The sequence below is a fragment of the Narcine bancroftii genome, chromosome 3 (genome assembly GCF_036971445.1).
Source record: "Narcine bancroftii isolate sNarBan1 chromosome 3, sNarBan1.hap1, whole genome shotgun sequence".
NCBI classification, from domain to species: Eukaryota; Metazoa; Chordata; class Chondrichthyes; order Torpediniformes; family Narcinidae; genus Narcine; species Narcine bancroftii.
Window position 1 is genome coordinate 322,235,032 of NC_091471.1, and position 16,953 is coordinate 322,251,984.

The following is a 16,953-nucleotide window of genomic DNA, read 5'->3' on the forward strand; positions in this document are numbered from 1 at the left end:
TAAAGAGGAAAAAAAAACCCCAAAAAGAGAAAAAACAAATCTGAATTAAAAAAAACTTAAAAAAAAACTTTTAAAAAACCTACAGATATAGCTAAACCACGCTGATCACTCCGATCTCATCTTACAGCCCAATTATCCTACATAATCATAGAAAGAAAACAGAGCCAGATCACTCACCACAAATGAAAATATTGAATAAAACCCCCTTCTAATTCTAAGTGCACATATATGTAAGTGTGTGTGTAAGTTCAGAAATTTCTTTGATTCACAGTCCAATCTCACTTCTCACTCCTCCAAATTCACTAGTACTGTGCACAGAATTGAACATTTATGTATTTCACCAGGCTTTCATTTTTGAAAGGCAAATGGTTACCGCTCAGAAAGGTTCTTGACAGGTTTTCAGAGAGAGATTTGTTGCTTGTTGGACACAAACTAATTCCTTCCGATCAGCCGTTTCAGTGTCGTGCTGAAGAAGCTTGCCCCATCAGAGTTTTCCAGATGATAACCTCTTTCTTTCAGGTCACCACAGAGTTATTTTTTGTTTCACTTATTTTGTGAAACATGCAGCTCTTGTATGACCACAAGGGCTTTAACCAGGCTGAACTAAACTCGCAACCATCTTCAAATTGGGTTTTTCCATAAGCTTGCAGGCTTGTCCTCTTCCAGTCCCAGCTGCTTGCTGCTGAATTCACACACTCTCTCTCTCTTTCTTTCTCTCTCTCTCTCTCTCTCTCTCTCATCTCTCTCTCTCTCTCTCTCTCACAGAGAAAGCCACATAACCCTCTCAGAACAGCTAACTGCACTCAGACAGAATGAGACTCAGGACCTAATTTTCTGAGTCATTCATCTGTTGCTTTCCTAAAACAGTAATCCATTACTCCACAGCATGTCCAATTAACACCTACTTGGTGAAGTCCTTATAGGCATCCTTCAAAATTTTTGCAAAGGCACTTGGATCCTGAACTGTCTGGCTTGAACAGAGTTCTGGCATTTTAATTGAGATCTGTTTTGAAGTGTTTGTATGTGACCTACACTAAAAAAAAACCTGCCGCAATTTATCTCAAAATATAACATAATCTGTCACATTAGTGCTTTTGTATGCGACACCCTGATTAATGTACACCCTGATTAATGTCAACAAGTGTTTTGCACCCCTTCCTAACCACCTTGTGCTGCTGCATTCAGAGAGCCATGAATGTGTGTACAGTTTCCTCAGTATATTCCTTGGCCTTTCACTGTATATCCAAATTTTACTAGAGAATAAAATACATCGCCTTGCATTTTTCACAATTGGCTTTGCATTGGTACAAAGTGGAGGGAGGGAAGTTTAGGGGAGATATTGGGGGTGGTTTTTTTTAACATAGTTGTGGGTGCCTGGAATACCTTGCTGGGTGTGGTAGTGGTGGCTGGAACAGTAGAGGCATTTAAAAGACTTAGACAGGCACATGTGGAAGAAAAAATGGAGGATTCAAGGGAATGGTTCAAATTACATTTAGACATACATCATGGTACAGCAGCCCTTTTTGGCTCACGAGCCCATGCTGTCCACCTTACATCCAATAAACTATAATCCCCAGTATGTTTTGAAGAGTGGGAAGAAACTGGAGCCCCTGGGGAAAACCCACGTAGACCCGTGGGGGGGTGGGGGTGGGGGGATGGGGAATAGCATACAAACTCCTTATAAACTGAGCAAGGTTTGAACACCATTCCCAATCTTTGCTCTAACCGCTACACTATTTTTGTAGGAATATAAGGTCAGCACAATATGCTGCAATGTTCGATGTTCGTTTCTGTGCTCTTTGTTCACCTGGCCATCAAAAAAATTGACCAACGACACCTCCAGATCATCACCATTTTATCAACAAAAATAATCCCTGCCCCTCAACCACCTGGTCAAGCAGCACCCAGTTCTCATGAGGCAGAGAAGAATGCTGGTGGTAGAAGAAGGCTTGATCTATCAGGAGAGGACAGGGATCTTGGAAAGGTTTATAAAATGAGATGGTGGTAAGCCCAAAATGTCCCATACACACCGTCCCACTGCCTTGTGTTTGGGTCCATATCCCTCTGAACTCAACTGATCCAATGTTTCCAAATGTAACATAACATAACATAACAATTACAGCACGGAAACAGGCCATTAGGCCCTTCTAGTCCGCACCGAACCAAACACCCCTTTCTAGTCCCACTCCCTGCACAATGCCCATAACCCTCCATCTTCTTCTCAACCATATACCTGTCCAACCTTTTCTTAAATAATACAATTGACTCCGCCGCCACTATTTCTCCCGGAAGATCATTCCACACGGCTACCACTCTCTGAGTAAAGAAGTTCCCCCTCATGTTACCTCTAAACCTCTGCCCCTTAATTCTTAACTCGTGTCCTCTTGTTTTAATCTTTCCTCCTCTTAACGGAAATAGTCTATCCACATCCACTCTGTCTATCCCTTTCATAATCTTAAATACTTCTATCAAATCCCCTCTCAACCTTCTACGCTCCAAAGAATAAAGACCTAATCTGTCCAATCTCTCCCTATACTCTAGATGCTTAAACCCAGGTAACATTCTGGTAAACCTTCTCTGCACTCTCTCCACTCTGTTTATATCCTTCCTATAATTAGGCGACCAGAACTGCACACAGAACTCCAAATTAGGTCGCACCAACGTCTTATACAATCTCAACATCTCCTCCCAACTCCTATATTCCACGCAATGATTGACAAAGGCCAGCATACTAAAAGTCTTCTTCACCACCCTATTCACGTGAGTTTCTACCTTCAGGGAACGATGTACCGTTACTCCTAAATCTTTCTGCTCTTCTGTATTCCTCAATACTCTCCCATTTACCACGTATGTCCTATTCTGATTCTTCTTAACAAAATGAAGCACCTCACACTTATCAGCATTAAATTCCATCTGCCATTTTTCAGCCCACTTTTCTAAGCAGCCCAAATCCCTCTGCAATCTTTGAAAACCTTCTTCATTATCCACTATTCCACCTATCTTAGTATCATCTGCATATTTACTAATCCAATTCATCACCCCATCATCTAGATCATTAATGTATATAACAAACAACAATGAGCCCAATACAGATCCTTGAGGCACACCACTGGTCACCGGCCTCCAACCTGACAGACAATTATCCACTACCACTCTCTGGCCTCTCCCTTTCAGCCAATGTTCAATCCATTTGACTATCTTAAAATTTATACCTAAAGACTGCACCTTCCTAACTAACCTTCCATGTGGTACCTTATCGAAGGCCTTACTGAAGTCCATATAGACAACATCCACTGCGCTACCCTCATCCACATTCCCCCACATTAGACCCAATGGCCTGTGTTTGGCCCCATGTCCCTCTAAACCTCTCCGTGGATCCACCCACACAGATCCCACCTGACTGCATTTGGCTCCATGTCCTTCTCAATCCATCCTATCTGTGAATCCTTCCAATTTGTTTTCTGAAAAGTTGCAATAGTCCCTGCCTCAACCCCCTCCTCCAAGAGCCCTCGGTGTGGAGAATACGTCTTCCCTCAGGTTCCTGTTAAATCTACCCTCTTTCTCCCCTCTTCCCCTCCCTCCCCCCCCTCCCCCCGCCACCTTAAACATGTCCCCTGACTATCGATTTCCCCAATTCTGGGCAAAAGACTCTGTGCGTTCACCCGATCTGTGAGATCACCCTTCATCCTCCTGCACTCCACCTCAAGGCACCAGCTCCCTGCAACATCCTGGGCCATCTCCTCTGCACCCTTCCCAGCTCGATGACCTCTTTTCTGTAGCACAGTGACTAAAAATGAACGCAATACTCCTATTGGGGCCTCACCAACATCTTGTACAATTGTATCATGTCCTCCCAAACTCAGAGCTCAATACTCTGGCTGGTGAAGGCCAAAGTGCTGAATCACTTTTTGACCAACCTGTCTATCTGTGACTCCACTTGAAAGGTACAATGCACCTGTCCACCTAGATGGCTTCCAGTCTGTGCCAAACTACTATTCTGCCTGGTCCCACTGTCCTGCACCCAGTCCATAGCCCTCCATAATTCTCCCATTCATGTACTTCTCCAAATTCTTTTTAAATGTTAAAACTGAGCCCACATTGACCACTTCAGTTGGCAGCTCGTTCGACAATCCAGCCACTCTGTGTGAAGAAGTTCCCCCAAAACCTTTCCCCTTTCACTCTTAACACATCTCCTCTGGTTTGCATCTCACACACCCTCAGTGGGAATAAAGCCTACCTATGTTTACTCTGTCTACCCCCTCATAATTTTAAATACCTCTATCGAATCTCCCCTAATTCTTCTACATTCCAGAGAATAAAGTCCTAACTTGTTTAATCTTTCCCTGTAACTCAGTTCCTGAAGTCTGGCAGCATCCTAATAAATATTCTCTGCAATCTTTCAATCTTATTGATATCCTTCTAGTAGGTAGGTGATCAAATTTACCATAGCAGTCCTTTGATTTATGAAGGCCAAGATGCCAAAAGCTCTCTTTACAACTCTTATCTACCTGTGACACCACTTTCAGGAAATTGTGTATCTGTATCCCCAGATCCCCCTGTTCCACCCCGGGGAAAACCCACGCAGACACGGGGAGAATGTACAATATTCCTTACAGGCTGCATGGAATTCAAGCCCCAGTCCCAATCGCGGGTGCTGCAACAGTGTGGCGCCCTATCTGCCATTTTTCAGCCAATTTTTCCAGTTGGGCCAAGGCAGAATAAAAGTATGGCACCGACTTGATGGACCGAAGGGCCTTTGTTAGTGCTGTTTTCTGCTTGACCCACAATGGACTTCCAAAAATGGAACACCTCAGTTTCTTCTGCATTAAATTCTATCTACCATTCAATCAAGGTGCTGCTGCTAACCATCTGGTGTGGACGTGGAGCAGGGTGGTTGGTGGCAGTGTGGGGCTTGTGGGCAGTTGTGGGAGAGACTGGGACATCACGCCTTTTGATGGTTTTCTCTCCCAGGTTACGGACTCTTCTGGCCACATCCTGTACTCCAAGGAGGAGGCGAGCAAAGGCAAGTTCGCCTTCACCACAGACGACTACGACATGTTTGAGATCTGCTTTGAGAGCCGGCTGCCGACAGGTGGGTCCCATGAGGGAAGGAAAAGGTGCAGGTGGGGCTAGGTTCGCAGCAATGTAGCAGTGATGGGTAAGGGGGCAAGAGCAAGGCACCATCTCTGCACAACATTGGACGTAACAGGCCGACGGTGGCAGTTCACGAGCAGAATGCAGGAGATTCTGCAAAGCTAGAATGGCTTTCAGAAAAATAATTAATTTGGAGACGCAGCAGTCTAAAAGGCCCATGAACTGAAACATAAATTAACCTTTGCAGAGGTAGGGGTGGGAGGAAGGTAGTGTGGGAGTGAACTGGAGAACCCAGAGAAATCCTACAAGGACATTCGGGAAGAACGTAATAAACTTGCACTTGAAGGCGGCACTGTTGGCGTAGTGGTTACAGCGCCAATGATAAGGACCAGGGTTCGAATCCCACACTGCCTGTAAGAAGTTTGTACATTCTCCCTGTATCTGTTTGGGTTTTTCCTGGTGGCTCTGGTTTCCTCCCTCCATTCAAAACATACCAGGGATTGTATGTAAATAAGGCAGCACAGAGCGGGCCTATATTACATGCTCCCAGTTTATTTTCATTTGGATAGGTCTATCACTTTAAGAGAACAAATCAAGCTGTGGGCTGACAAGGCTGGGGACAGTATGTACTCAAATTCATGACTTCTGAGGAGAGAGGAAGTGGCCCTGGGATACACAGGTGCAGAGACCAAGTGACCAACGTGTTAAACAGTACACTGATTGATATGGGGCCATTTTAAGGAGACAGCACAGGAGCAGCAGCTCTTGGAAGGGATACCGTGTTGAAGTGGCCTAGTGGGCTCATAAGCAATTTGTTTGATTTCTCTGACAGGAGAATGAGTATTTCCCCACCATGACCAAAGGAAAGGTCACTTTTGAAGGAGGATTAGTGCATCACACCATGTCCAAAAGGTGCGGTCACTTTCAGCTGACCCACAAAAGGGTTCTGGAAGCTTTGTGAAAATCACTCGCTTTGTTTCCTCCATGCCAGGAAAAGGGAAGTTTTGATTGCCACTCGTCTGAAAAGGACATTTCTCTGGAAGAACCTTGAAAACCCATGCAGACACAGGGAGAACCCCTTACAGATTCAAACCCCAGTCCCAATCGCTGACACGGAGAGAATGTACAAACTCTACAGACAATGTGGGTTTCAAACCCCAGTCCTGCTTGCTGACACGGGGAGAAAGTACAAACTCCTCACAGACGACGTGGGATTCAAACCCGAGTCTCGATCGCTGACAAGGGGAGAACGTACAAACTCCTTACGGACAGCACGGGATTGAAACCCCAGTCCTGATCACTGACATGGAGAACATGCAAACTCCTTACGGACAGTGTGGGATTCAAACCCTAGTCCTGATCGCTAACACGGGGAAAACATTGCAAACTCCTTAAAGACAGCATGGGATTCGAACCCTGGTTTCGATCACTGGCACTGTAATAACATTGCACTAACTGCTACACCATCCGTGCTGCTCCTTCCTCCGTGGTCCTGCACTCTTCCCAGTTTGGGTTTGTGGGTTCTTTTTGTTCAGCTGCTGCTGGGCCAAGTGACGTCGATGAGATCAGTTGCATTGCTCGGGGATGGTGGCCGAGAGGCTAGGTTGGAATCTCCATCCCTCATTAATTCTCATTCCCTTTCTTCCCTGCCACCCCCTCCTGATCTCAGGTCATTTCCGGGTCCCCGATCAAATGATCATTCTAAACACCAAACACGGGGTTGAAGCAAAGAACTATGAGGATGTAAGTTGCTGCATGGGGAGCCAGGTTTCTGTTGGATTTGCATTTGTTGGGGGTGTGGGGGAGTTGCACATGGATGTTGGGGTTGTGTACAAGGACGTGGAGGTTTGTGTACAAGGACGAGGGGGTTTGTGTACAAGAACGTGGGGGTTTGTGTACAGGGACGTGGGGGTTTGTGTACAGGGACGTGGGGGTTTGTGTACCGGGACGTGGGGGTTTGTGTACCGGGACGTGGGGGTTTGTGTACCGGGACGTGGGGGTTTGTGTACCGGGACGTGGGGGTTTGTGTACCGGGACGTGGGGGTTTGTGTACCGGGACGTGGGGGTTTGTGTACCGGGACGTGGGGGTTTGTGTACCGGGACGTGGGGGTTTGTGTACCGGGACGTGGGGGTTTGTGTACCGGGACGTGGGGGTTTGTGTACCGGGACGTGGGGGTTTGTGTACCGGGACGTGGGGGTTTGTGTACCGGGACGTGGGGGTTTGTGTACCGGGACGTGGGGGTTTGTGTACCGGGACGTGGGGGTTTGTGTACCGGGACGTGGGGTTGTGGGGAGATGTGAGATGTGCACATGGATGTGGGGGGTGTGTACCCGGACGTTGAGGGTGAAGGGTGTGTCCCCGGACGTGGGGGGAGTGTGTGTCCCCAGACGTTGGGGGCTGTGTACCCAGACATGGGGGGGGCTGTGTACCCAGACATGGGGGGGGCTGTGTACCCAGGCGTGGAGGGGCTGCGGGGGATATGTACACAGATGTTGCGGTGGGGCATGTGTACACGGACGTTGGGGATGTGTGGGGTTGTGTATACAGACGTTGGGGTTGTGTAAATGTACTTTGGGGGTGAGGGGTGTACACATATGTTGGGCATGTAGAGGTTGTGTACATGTACATTGGGGGTGTCGGGGAGTAGTAGGTTGTGGTTGTGTGGGGGTTTGTACAAGGATGTTGGGGGTGTGTGGGATGAGTATGTGGAGTTTGGGGGTGCGGGGAGTGTGTTCATGTACGTTGGGCATGTGGAGAGGTGTACAGGGATGTTGGGAGTGTGGGGGGTGTACACAAGTAAATTGGGTGTGTGTAGGGTATATGTATACACGGTTGTGGGTGCGGGGGTAGTGTACATAGGTGTTGGGCAAGTATATGTACGTTTTGGATGTGGGAGTTGGTGTACATGTATGTTGTGGGTATGGGGGTTGGTGGGTACACCGTCGTTGGGGGGTGTGGTGTTTGTGTACACGGGTGTTGGGCAAGTATATACGTTTTGGATGTGGGAGTTGGTGTACATGTATGTTGTGGGTGTGAGGAGTGGTGGGTACACTGTCGGGATGTGGGGGGTTGTGTTCATGAGCCGTTGTCATACCCACACTCCTGTTCGGCTCCGAATCATGGGTCCTCTACTGGCATCACCTACGGCTCCTAGAACGCTTCCACCAGCGTTATCTCCGCTCCATCCTGAACATTCATTGGAGAGCTTTCATCCCTAACGTCGAAGTACTCGAGATGGCAGAGGTCAACAGCATCGACTCCACGCTGCTGAAGATCCAGCTGCGCTGGGTGGTTCATGTCTCCAGAATGGAGGACCATCGCCTTCCCAAGATCGTGTTATATGGCGAGCTCTCCACTGGCCACCGTGACAGAGGTGCACCAAAGAAAAGGTACAAGGACTGCCTAAAGAAATCTCTTGGTGCCTGCCACATTGACCACCGCCAGTGGGCTGATATCGCCTCAAACCGTGCATCTTGGTGCCACACAGTTTGGCGGGCAGCAACCTCCTTTGAAGAAGACCGCAGAGCCCACCTCACTGACAAAAGGCAAAGGAGGAAAAACCCAACACCCAACCCCAACCAACCAATTTTCCCCTGCAACCGCTGCAACCGTGTCTGCCTGTCCCGCATCGGACTTGTCAGCCACAAACGAGCCTGCAGCTGACGTGGACTTTTACCCCCTCCATAAATCTTCGTCCGCGAAGCCAAGCCAAAGAGAGACACATGGAGGTTGGCAGTGGGGGGGGGGGGGGGGTGTAAGTGGATGTGAGTTATGTACAAGTATATTGGTGTGTACAAGGATTTTGGGGGATGTACATGGATGCTGGGGGTGTGAGGGATGTACATGTACGTTGGGAGAGTGGGGGGGTGTTCATGGACATTGGGGTGATAGGTGTGTTCATGGATGTGTGGGTTGTGTACAAGTGCATTGGGAGTGTGGGGGTTGTGTACTTGGACGTTGGGTGTGTGGGTGGTGTATACAAGGATGTTGAGCGCTGTGTACATGGACATTGCAGGTGTGGGAGTGTGTGTACAAGTACGTTGGGCATGTGGGGAGGTGTACATCAACATTTGGTGTGTGTGTGGGGGGGTTTGTACATGGTCCTTGGGGGTGTGGGGAGGTTATATGTATATTGTGCATGTGGGGGTTTGTGTACACGACGTTGTGTGAGGGGCGGTGTGTACACGTACATTGTGGGTGTGAGTGGCGGTGTGGATACGTACGTTATGGGAGTTGTATACATGGAGGTTGGGAGAGTGGGGGGTGTACGTAGATGTTAGGGGTATTGGGTGTGTTCATGGATGTGTGGGTTGTGTACAAGTACATTGGGGTGTGGGTTTTATGTGTACGTGGACATTGGGGTTGTGGGGGGTGTGTATGCGGATGTTGGAGTTGTGGAGGGTGGGATAGTGGGTGGGAGTGTACACATATGTTGGGGTGTGTGGGGTGCATACATGTGTTGATACTGAGCAGGAAGTCGGAGGCGCATCCGCTGGTGGTGATAGGCGTCCCTCCTTGTCTGCGAGCGGAGACCTAGTGTGTCTGCATGTGGAGAGGCAGGGTTGGTGATGGGAGAACAGACGGGGTTTGTTCTCAGACTGGCCCTGCTAGATCACTGTTCGGTCTGCTGCATGTCCACAGCATATGCGGGATGTTTCTGGGCTTGTGTCTGCGTGGGCTGAGAGGGTGGCGGTGGAGAAGAGGGGAATGGGGAGAGGGGGAAGAGTACATGGCCGAGATGGGGGGTGGGGGAAGAGTACATGGCCGAGGTGGGGGGTGGGGGTCAGAATTGGAGGGGGTTGGGGTCAGAGTGGGTGAGGGTGGGGGGGAGAGGGGGTGGAGGGCAGAGTCAGAATGGGGTGTCGTGGCTACGTGATAAGGTCCTAGAGATGGATAGGATGGCTAATGAGCCTCTCCCTCCCCAACGCCCCCTCCCCCATACTGGTCCCTCCTTTTCTGCTCTCCCCTTCATTTTCTGCCACTCTCCCGCCCCCCACCACTCTCCCGCCGCCCCCCACCACGCTCCCGCCGCCCCCCACCACGCTCCCGCCGCCCCCCACCACGCTCCCGCCGCCCCCCACCACGCTCCCGCCGCCCCCCACCACGCTCCCGCCGCCCCCCCACCACGCTCCCCGCCGCCCCCCACCACGCTCCCGCCGCCCCCCACCACGCTCCCGCCGCCCCCCACCACGCTCCCGCCGCCCCCCACCACGCTCCCGCCGCCCCCCACCACGCTCCCGCCGCCCCCCACCACGCTCCCGCCGCCCCCCACCACGCTCCCGCCGCCCCCCCCACCACGCTCCCGCCGCCCCCCACCACGCTCCCGCCGCCCCCCACCACGCTCCCGCCGCCCCCCACCACGCTCCCGCCGCCCCCCACCACGCTCCCGCCGCCCCCCACCACGCTCCCGCCGCCCCCCACCCACGCTCCCGCCGCCCCCCACCACGCTCCCGCCGCCCCCCACCACGCTCCCGCCGCCCCCCACCACGCTCCCGCCGCCCCCCACCACGCTCCCGCCGCCCCCCACCACGCTCCCGCCGCCCCCCACCACGCTCCCGCCGCCCCCCACCACGCTCCCGCCGCCCCCCACCACGCTCCCGCCGCCCCCCACCACGCTCCCGCCGCCCCCCACCACGCTCCCGCCGCCCCCCACCACGCTCCCGCCGCCCCCCACCACGCTCCCGCCGCCCCCCACCACGCTCCCGCCGCCCCCCACCACGCTCCCGCCGCCCCCCACCACGCTCCCGCCGCCCCCCACCACGCTCCCGCCGTCCCCCCACCACGCTCCCGCCGTCCCCCCACCACGCTCCCGCCGTCCCCCCACCACGCTCCCGCCGTCCCCCCACCACGCTCCCGCCGTCCCCCCACCACGCTCCCGCCGTCCCCCCACCACGCTCCCGCCGTCCCCCCACCACGCTCCCGCCGTCCCCCCACCACGCTCCCGCCGCCCCGCTCCACCTCCCACCTCCCCCTCTCTCCCCCCTGTGCCCCCCTCCTGCCGCCCCACTCCACCTCCCACCTCCCCCTCTCTCCCCCCTGTGCCCCCCTCCTGCCATGTCCCCGCGTACCCCCTCCACTCCCCTCCCCACCCCTCTTCCCCCACACCCCTTCCACTCCCCTCCCCTCATCATCCTCCACCCCCTCCCCTCTCGCCCTATCCTCTCCCTTCTTCCATCCCCAGATTGCCAAAGCTGAGAAGCTGAAGCCCTTGGAGGTGGAGCTGCGCCGGTTGGAGGATCTCTCCGAATCAATCGTCAATGACTTTGCCTACATGAAACAGCGTGAGGAGGAGATGAGGGACACGAATGGTAAGCAGCCCAGGCCATGGTCCCCACATGTGTCTCCTTGTGCTGACCCAAGCCCTATTGGTTTTTCTCGTTTTGTGGTTGTCCAATGCCAGCAGAGACCCAAGGAACACTACAGCACATAAAGAGGCCATTCAGCCCCTCTGGTCATTGCCAGAATCTTCTGCCCTATCCCATTGACGGACACCTGGACCACACCCCTCCTAACTCTTGAATGTCAAAATAAGCTGGTATTCCTCACTTCAGCTGGCATCTCGTTTCACACTCCCAGCACTCTGAGCAAAGGAGTCTGAACCTGTTTAAACCATTCCCTGTAACTCGGGTCCTCCAGACCCAGCAAATCTCTGCCCTCTTTCAATCTTACTGATCTCTTTCATGGAAGGAGGTGTCCAGAAAATGTACCCAGTGTTTGCACACAATTGCTGATGTTGGAGAGGGTTTAGAGAAGGTTTACCAGGATGAATCAGGAAATGAAAGGGTTATGGCTCATGACCTGTACTCGTTAGGATTTAGGAGATTTTGGGGGGGATCTCATTGAAACATTGTGAAGGTTGAAAGGCGTGGACAGGGTAGATGTGGAAAGGTTGTTCTCCAAGGTGGGAGAGTCCAGAGCACAACTTCAAGATTGAAGGGTGAGAATAGAGATGTGGAGGGATTTCTTCAGCCAGATGGTGGAAAATCTGTGAAATTTGTAACCACAGGCAGCTGCGGAGACTGGGTCATTGAGTGTATTTAGGTTAGAGATAGACAGGTGTGTAGTGAAGTATTCTACACTGCACTACTATAGAAATCGATGTGCACATTGTTGAGTTGATGTATATGCAAGGAAGTCGATCTACACGCTGTGGAGTCTAGTTGAAGAATGACACCTCCATTCTTGCAGCCTGTGTTTTTATACGTTACTGCTTCTGTTACATGGACAAGAAGTAACATCATCAGTGACATCATCAGCCCAGATAAAAACCTGTGTTGGGTGCAGGTCAATTTCCCACCTTTTCCATAGCACGTCCGCCATTTCGGGAGCTAGTTCATTTGCTGGTATGTGGGTCACCACACATTCTTGATTAGTCAGGGCGTCAAAGGTTTTGGGGAGAAGGCCATGCAGTGGGGCTGAGTGGGGAAATGGATCAGCTTATGATTGAATGGTGGGGCAGTCTCGATGGGCTGAATGGCCTATTTCTGCTCCAATGTCATGGTCAGTACGAAATCATGAGTGGAACAAATTGGGTGAATGCAGGGAGTCTTGCCCAAAGTCAGGGCCACACACAGGCAGGTGGGACATATTGGTTGGCATAGATCAGTTGGGCTGAAGGGCCCGTTACTACGCTGGGTGACTGTGACTCCACTTCAAAGGCAGTGACTTGGTCCACAGTCCCTCAAAGTTGCTCCACAAATTAATAAAAGGCATATGATACATATGCATTCATCAGGGATTGAGTCCAGGTGCTGTGAGGTCATGTAACGTCTCTATTAAACTAGAGTTAGACCACACTTTGACTATGGGGTTCATTTCTGGTCAACTCATTACAGGAAGGATGTGGAAGCAATGGAGAGGGAGCAGAGCAGATTCACCAGGATTTACATAGATTGGAGAACGTGTCTTATGAGCCAAGTTTGCAGAGCTGGGGCTTTTCGCTGGATTGATGAAGGATGAGAGGCAGAGATAGAGTGGATAGCCTGGGCCATTTTCCTGGTGGGGGGTGGCAACAGGAGCAGATACTTGAGGACCAGTTAGCGTAGCAGTTAGCCCAAAGCTATTAAAGTGACAGTGGGTTGAATCCTGGAGTTTGGACATTCTCCCCATGTCTGCGAGGGTTTATTACCAGGAGAAAGGACCTGCTCCAATTTCCTCCAAAACATGCAGGGGTTTAAGGATAATTGGGTGGCACGGACTCATGGACCAAAAGGGCCTGTTACCGGCATACGTCTAAAAAGTTTTTAAGGGTTTGTTTATAGTTAGTGGGGGAAAGTTGAAAAGAGATGGAATGGAATGCATTGGAGGGGCTAGTGGTGGTGGATGCTGGAACAATAGGGGCATCCAGAAGACTCCTAGACAGGCACATGAATACCAGAGAAATGGAGGGTTACAGGTGTGGAAGAAAGAAGGTTCAGATTGTTGTGGAGTAGGTTTGCATAGGTTGGCATAACAGATTCTATGAGATGGTGTGTATGCTCAGCAATGAACTGAGGAGGAGGGGCGTGCGAGGCAGTAAGGCTGGCCTCGCCAATGGCCTGGTCAGCTCCAGGTTCTCCTGTCCATTTGTTCAGGGGTCCAAGAGGGGGGTGGGGGAGACGGCCATTGAGCCTCTGCCGCAGATTGACCATTTCTTCTCTTTCTGCAGAGTCAACGAGCGCCCGGGTCCTGTATTTCAGCATCTTCTCCATGTGCTGCCTTGTTGGCCTGGCCACCTGGCAAGTCTTCTACCTCCGTAGATTCTTCAAGGCCAAGAAACTCATCGAATAATGGTGATCAGAGAAAGTGTGTTTCTGTGTGTGTGTGAGCGTGCGTGTGTGCCAGGCCTCGTGTGTCTGAGTTTGGAGGGGCTGGGGGGAATGGGGTCAGCGATAATTTACCACTGTTTCTTTGTATTAAATGCAGTGCTTCGAGTATTTGAAAAAGGGGTCACGTTTTAATTAACAGCCTGGTTCATTAATGATCAGAGTTGAAGACCACTGGGTCCTGTGAAAGGCTTGCTCCATTGGGAGTACTTCGCCTTGGGTTTGGGTCTTCCTGGTTGGGGGGTGGGTGGGGGGAGAATAAGCAAAGGAGTTCTTTCAGTTCGAGCCAAGATTCGCCAGAGCTCAGTTCCGTGCATCGACAGCTTCGTGGCAGAGTCCGAAATGGCTGGGGAAACACTGTAGGGAAGTCAGCAACTGTGGGTAGAGAGGCTGTCCACAGTTCCCGGTCTGCAGTCTAGGCGTTTCTTTCACTTTCTGCACATGAGTTTTGCAACATTCTGGCACAGGACAATCCCTTTGGCCCACGATGTCATGCTGATGTATGGAAACCTACTCCACAACAATCCAATCTTTCCCTCCCTTACACACATATTCTTCATGTATCCATTTAGATTTTAGACATACAGCACAGTAACAGGCCCTTCTGGCCCACGAGCCCGTGCCAATAAACTTACAACCCTGGTACATTTTGAAGAGCCCCCGGGGAAAGCCCATTCAGACACAGAGAGAACGTACAAACTCCTTGCAGACAGTGCGGGATTCGAATCCCAATCCCTGACACAGGGAGAACGTTCAAACTCCTTACAGACAGCATGCGATTCGAACCCCAGTCCCGATTGCTGACACAGGGAGAATGGACAGACTCCTTAGAGACAGTGCAAAATTTGAACCCAAGTCCCAATTACTGGTGCTGTAATAGCGTTGCGATAACCGCTACGCCAATCATGCTCCCCAAGTGCCTGTTTAGGAGTCTTTTAAATACCCCTATTGTTCCAGCCTCTATCCCCAGCAAGGCATACCAGACACCCACAACTCTCTATGTAAAAAAACAATCTACCCCTGACATCTCCCCTAAACTTTCCTCCGCCTCACCTTAAACAGGTGTCCTCTGGTGTTCATTACTCCCACCTCAGGAAAAAGCTTCTGGCTGGCCATCCTCTCATAATCTTATAAACCTCTATTAAATCATCTCTCATCCTTCTATGCTCCAAAGAGAAAAGCCCCAGCTTTGCTAACCTTTCTTCAATCCAGGCAACATCCTGCTCTGCTCCCTCTCCATAGCTTCCACATTCTTCCTGCAATGAAGCAACTGGTGCTGAACACAATACTCTCAGTAAAAGCACAATGCTGGAAAAACTCAGCAGGACAAACAGCTGGCTGACTGGCTGGGTTTCTCCAGCATTCTGTTTTTCCTTCAATCACAGCGTCTGCAGATTTTCGTGTTTCACTCTGCAAGTGTGGTCTAACCAGTTTCATATCGCTGCAACGTGACCTCACAGCTTTTGAATTCGATCCCTCCATTAATGAAGGACCCCACACCGTACACCTTAACAACCTGTGCAGAAATCTTAAGGGATTTGTGGACTTTTGTGATTCAACTTCTAAAGCAAAACATCTATGGGGCTTGGGGTGGTGGGGGCAGGGGGAAGCAACATCTCAAATTCACCTTTCGGTGGGCAAGAGAAAATGTGCTTCAGCCTTTTGAAGCAGGCAAATATTGTGGGTAACAGAGTGAATGCAAGCAGGCATTTCCACTGATGGGCAGGTGAAACAAGATCTCAAGGGCCCAAGAGTTTGGGGAGAAAGGTGAGATGTTTAAAGGGACGTTTGGGGGGAGGGAGAATCCTTTGCGTAGGGAGTGGTGAGTGTGGAACGAGCTGCCTGCCAAAGTGGTGGAAAATGTGGGGCTCAATTCTGACAGGTCCACAGATGAGGGATATGGTCTGGATCCTGATCAATGGGACGAGGCAAAGTAATAGTTCAGCACAGGTGAGATGGGCCGAAGGGCCTGTTTCTGTGCTACTATATTTTATGGTTTCTAAAAATAACAAGGCAAGAATCATTTCTTTTCCCACCAGAATTGGTCATTGCGAGTCACTGTGCCTTTGATCTGTTTAGAGTTGAGGATTTCTAATGCTCTGTGGATGAGTTGTGAGTTGTTCTTTCTCAGATCCCTGGCCAAGGAGCCAATGTGGCGTCGCTGGGCACAGGATTGGCCAACATCCCACGGACCTGTGCTGTAATGTTGTGTTCCATTATGGTTGTGACACTACTGACAGAACACAGCACCTGGCCCTTCAATCGTTGAGTCCCTACCTCCAAACAAGCTGATCCTATCCCATCAAAAGCAATACTACTGTCTGACTTTTAACGACAAGGTAGTGAACCTCAAGTCCCAGGGGCATGTCACTCCTCTCATCCCCACCTCCAGTGGAGAGGTTGAGCTGGAAGATTTTTTTGGAGGGGGATTATTTTCCTCCAAATTGTTTACCTTGCTAATAGTTGGGGAAGCTATTGCAGTGCCAATGACCAGGATTCAAATCTGACACTGTCTGTAAGGAGTTTGTCCATTCTCCCTGCATCTGTGTGGGTTTCCTCCCACCTTCCAAAGCTTTCGGGGACTTATGGGTGATTGGGTGTGGTTGGGCAGCACGGGCTAGTGGGTCAGAAGGGCCTGTTACTGTGCTGTATGTCAAAATTTAAATATTTGAAACAATTAAACATTTCTTCCCCACCCCCCCCGATCCAGCCCAGAGGGCCAACCTGAGCGCAATCCGAGGGGGGGGGTTTGTTGTCTTTTGAGCTGGTGGACGAGGGAAGTGAACTTTTGATTTGCCTGTTAGATTGACCATCCATGGCGTTGGGAGGGTGCTGTTGTGTGAGCAGGGTCAGCGGACTGGGAAGGCTTGGTCTGTGTGTCGCGCTTCGTTTTTCAGGGGACTGGGTTCTGTGCCAAGATTGTAAGAATAAAATTCACTTTTCTTCAGATGTGACGTTGGGAATTATTTTGTGGTTAGTGACTTGGGTTCGAATCCACCACGGACTGTCAGCATTTTATACATTCTCCCCATGAACCGTGTGTTTTCCACAAGT

General features: G+C 50.9%; 1 protein-coding gene across 1 annotated transcript; it reads left to right on the top strand.

The window, feature by feature from the left end:
• Positions 1-4,740: 4,740 nt before the first annotated feature.
• Positions 4,741-16,846, top strand: tmed10 (transmembrane p24 trafficking protein 10). Its single transcript, XM_069923254.1, has 4 exons — positions 4,741-5,092; positions 6,764-6,837; positions 11,277-11,403; positions 13,743-16,846. The coding sequence occupies exons 1-4, from the start codon at positions 4,741-4,743 to the stop codon at positions 13,862-13,864; spliced, it is 675 nt and encodes a 224-aa protein (XP_069779355.1). The 3' UTR covers positions 13,865-16,846.
• The last annotated feature ends 107 nt before the right edge of the window (positions 16,847-16,953 follow it).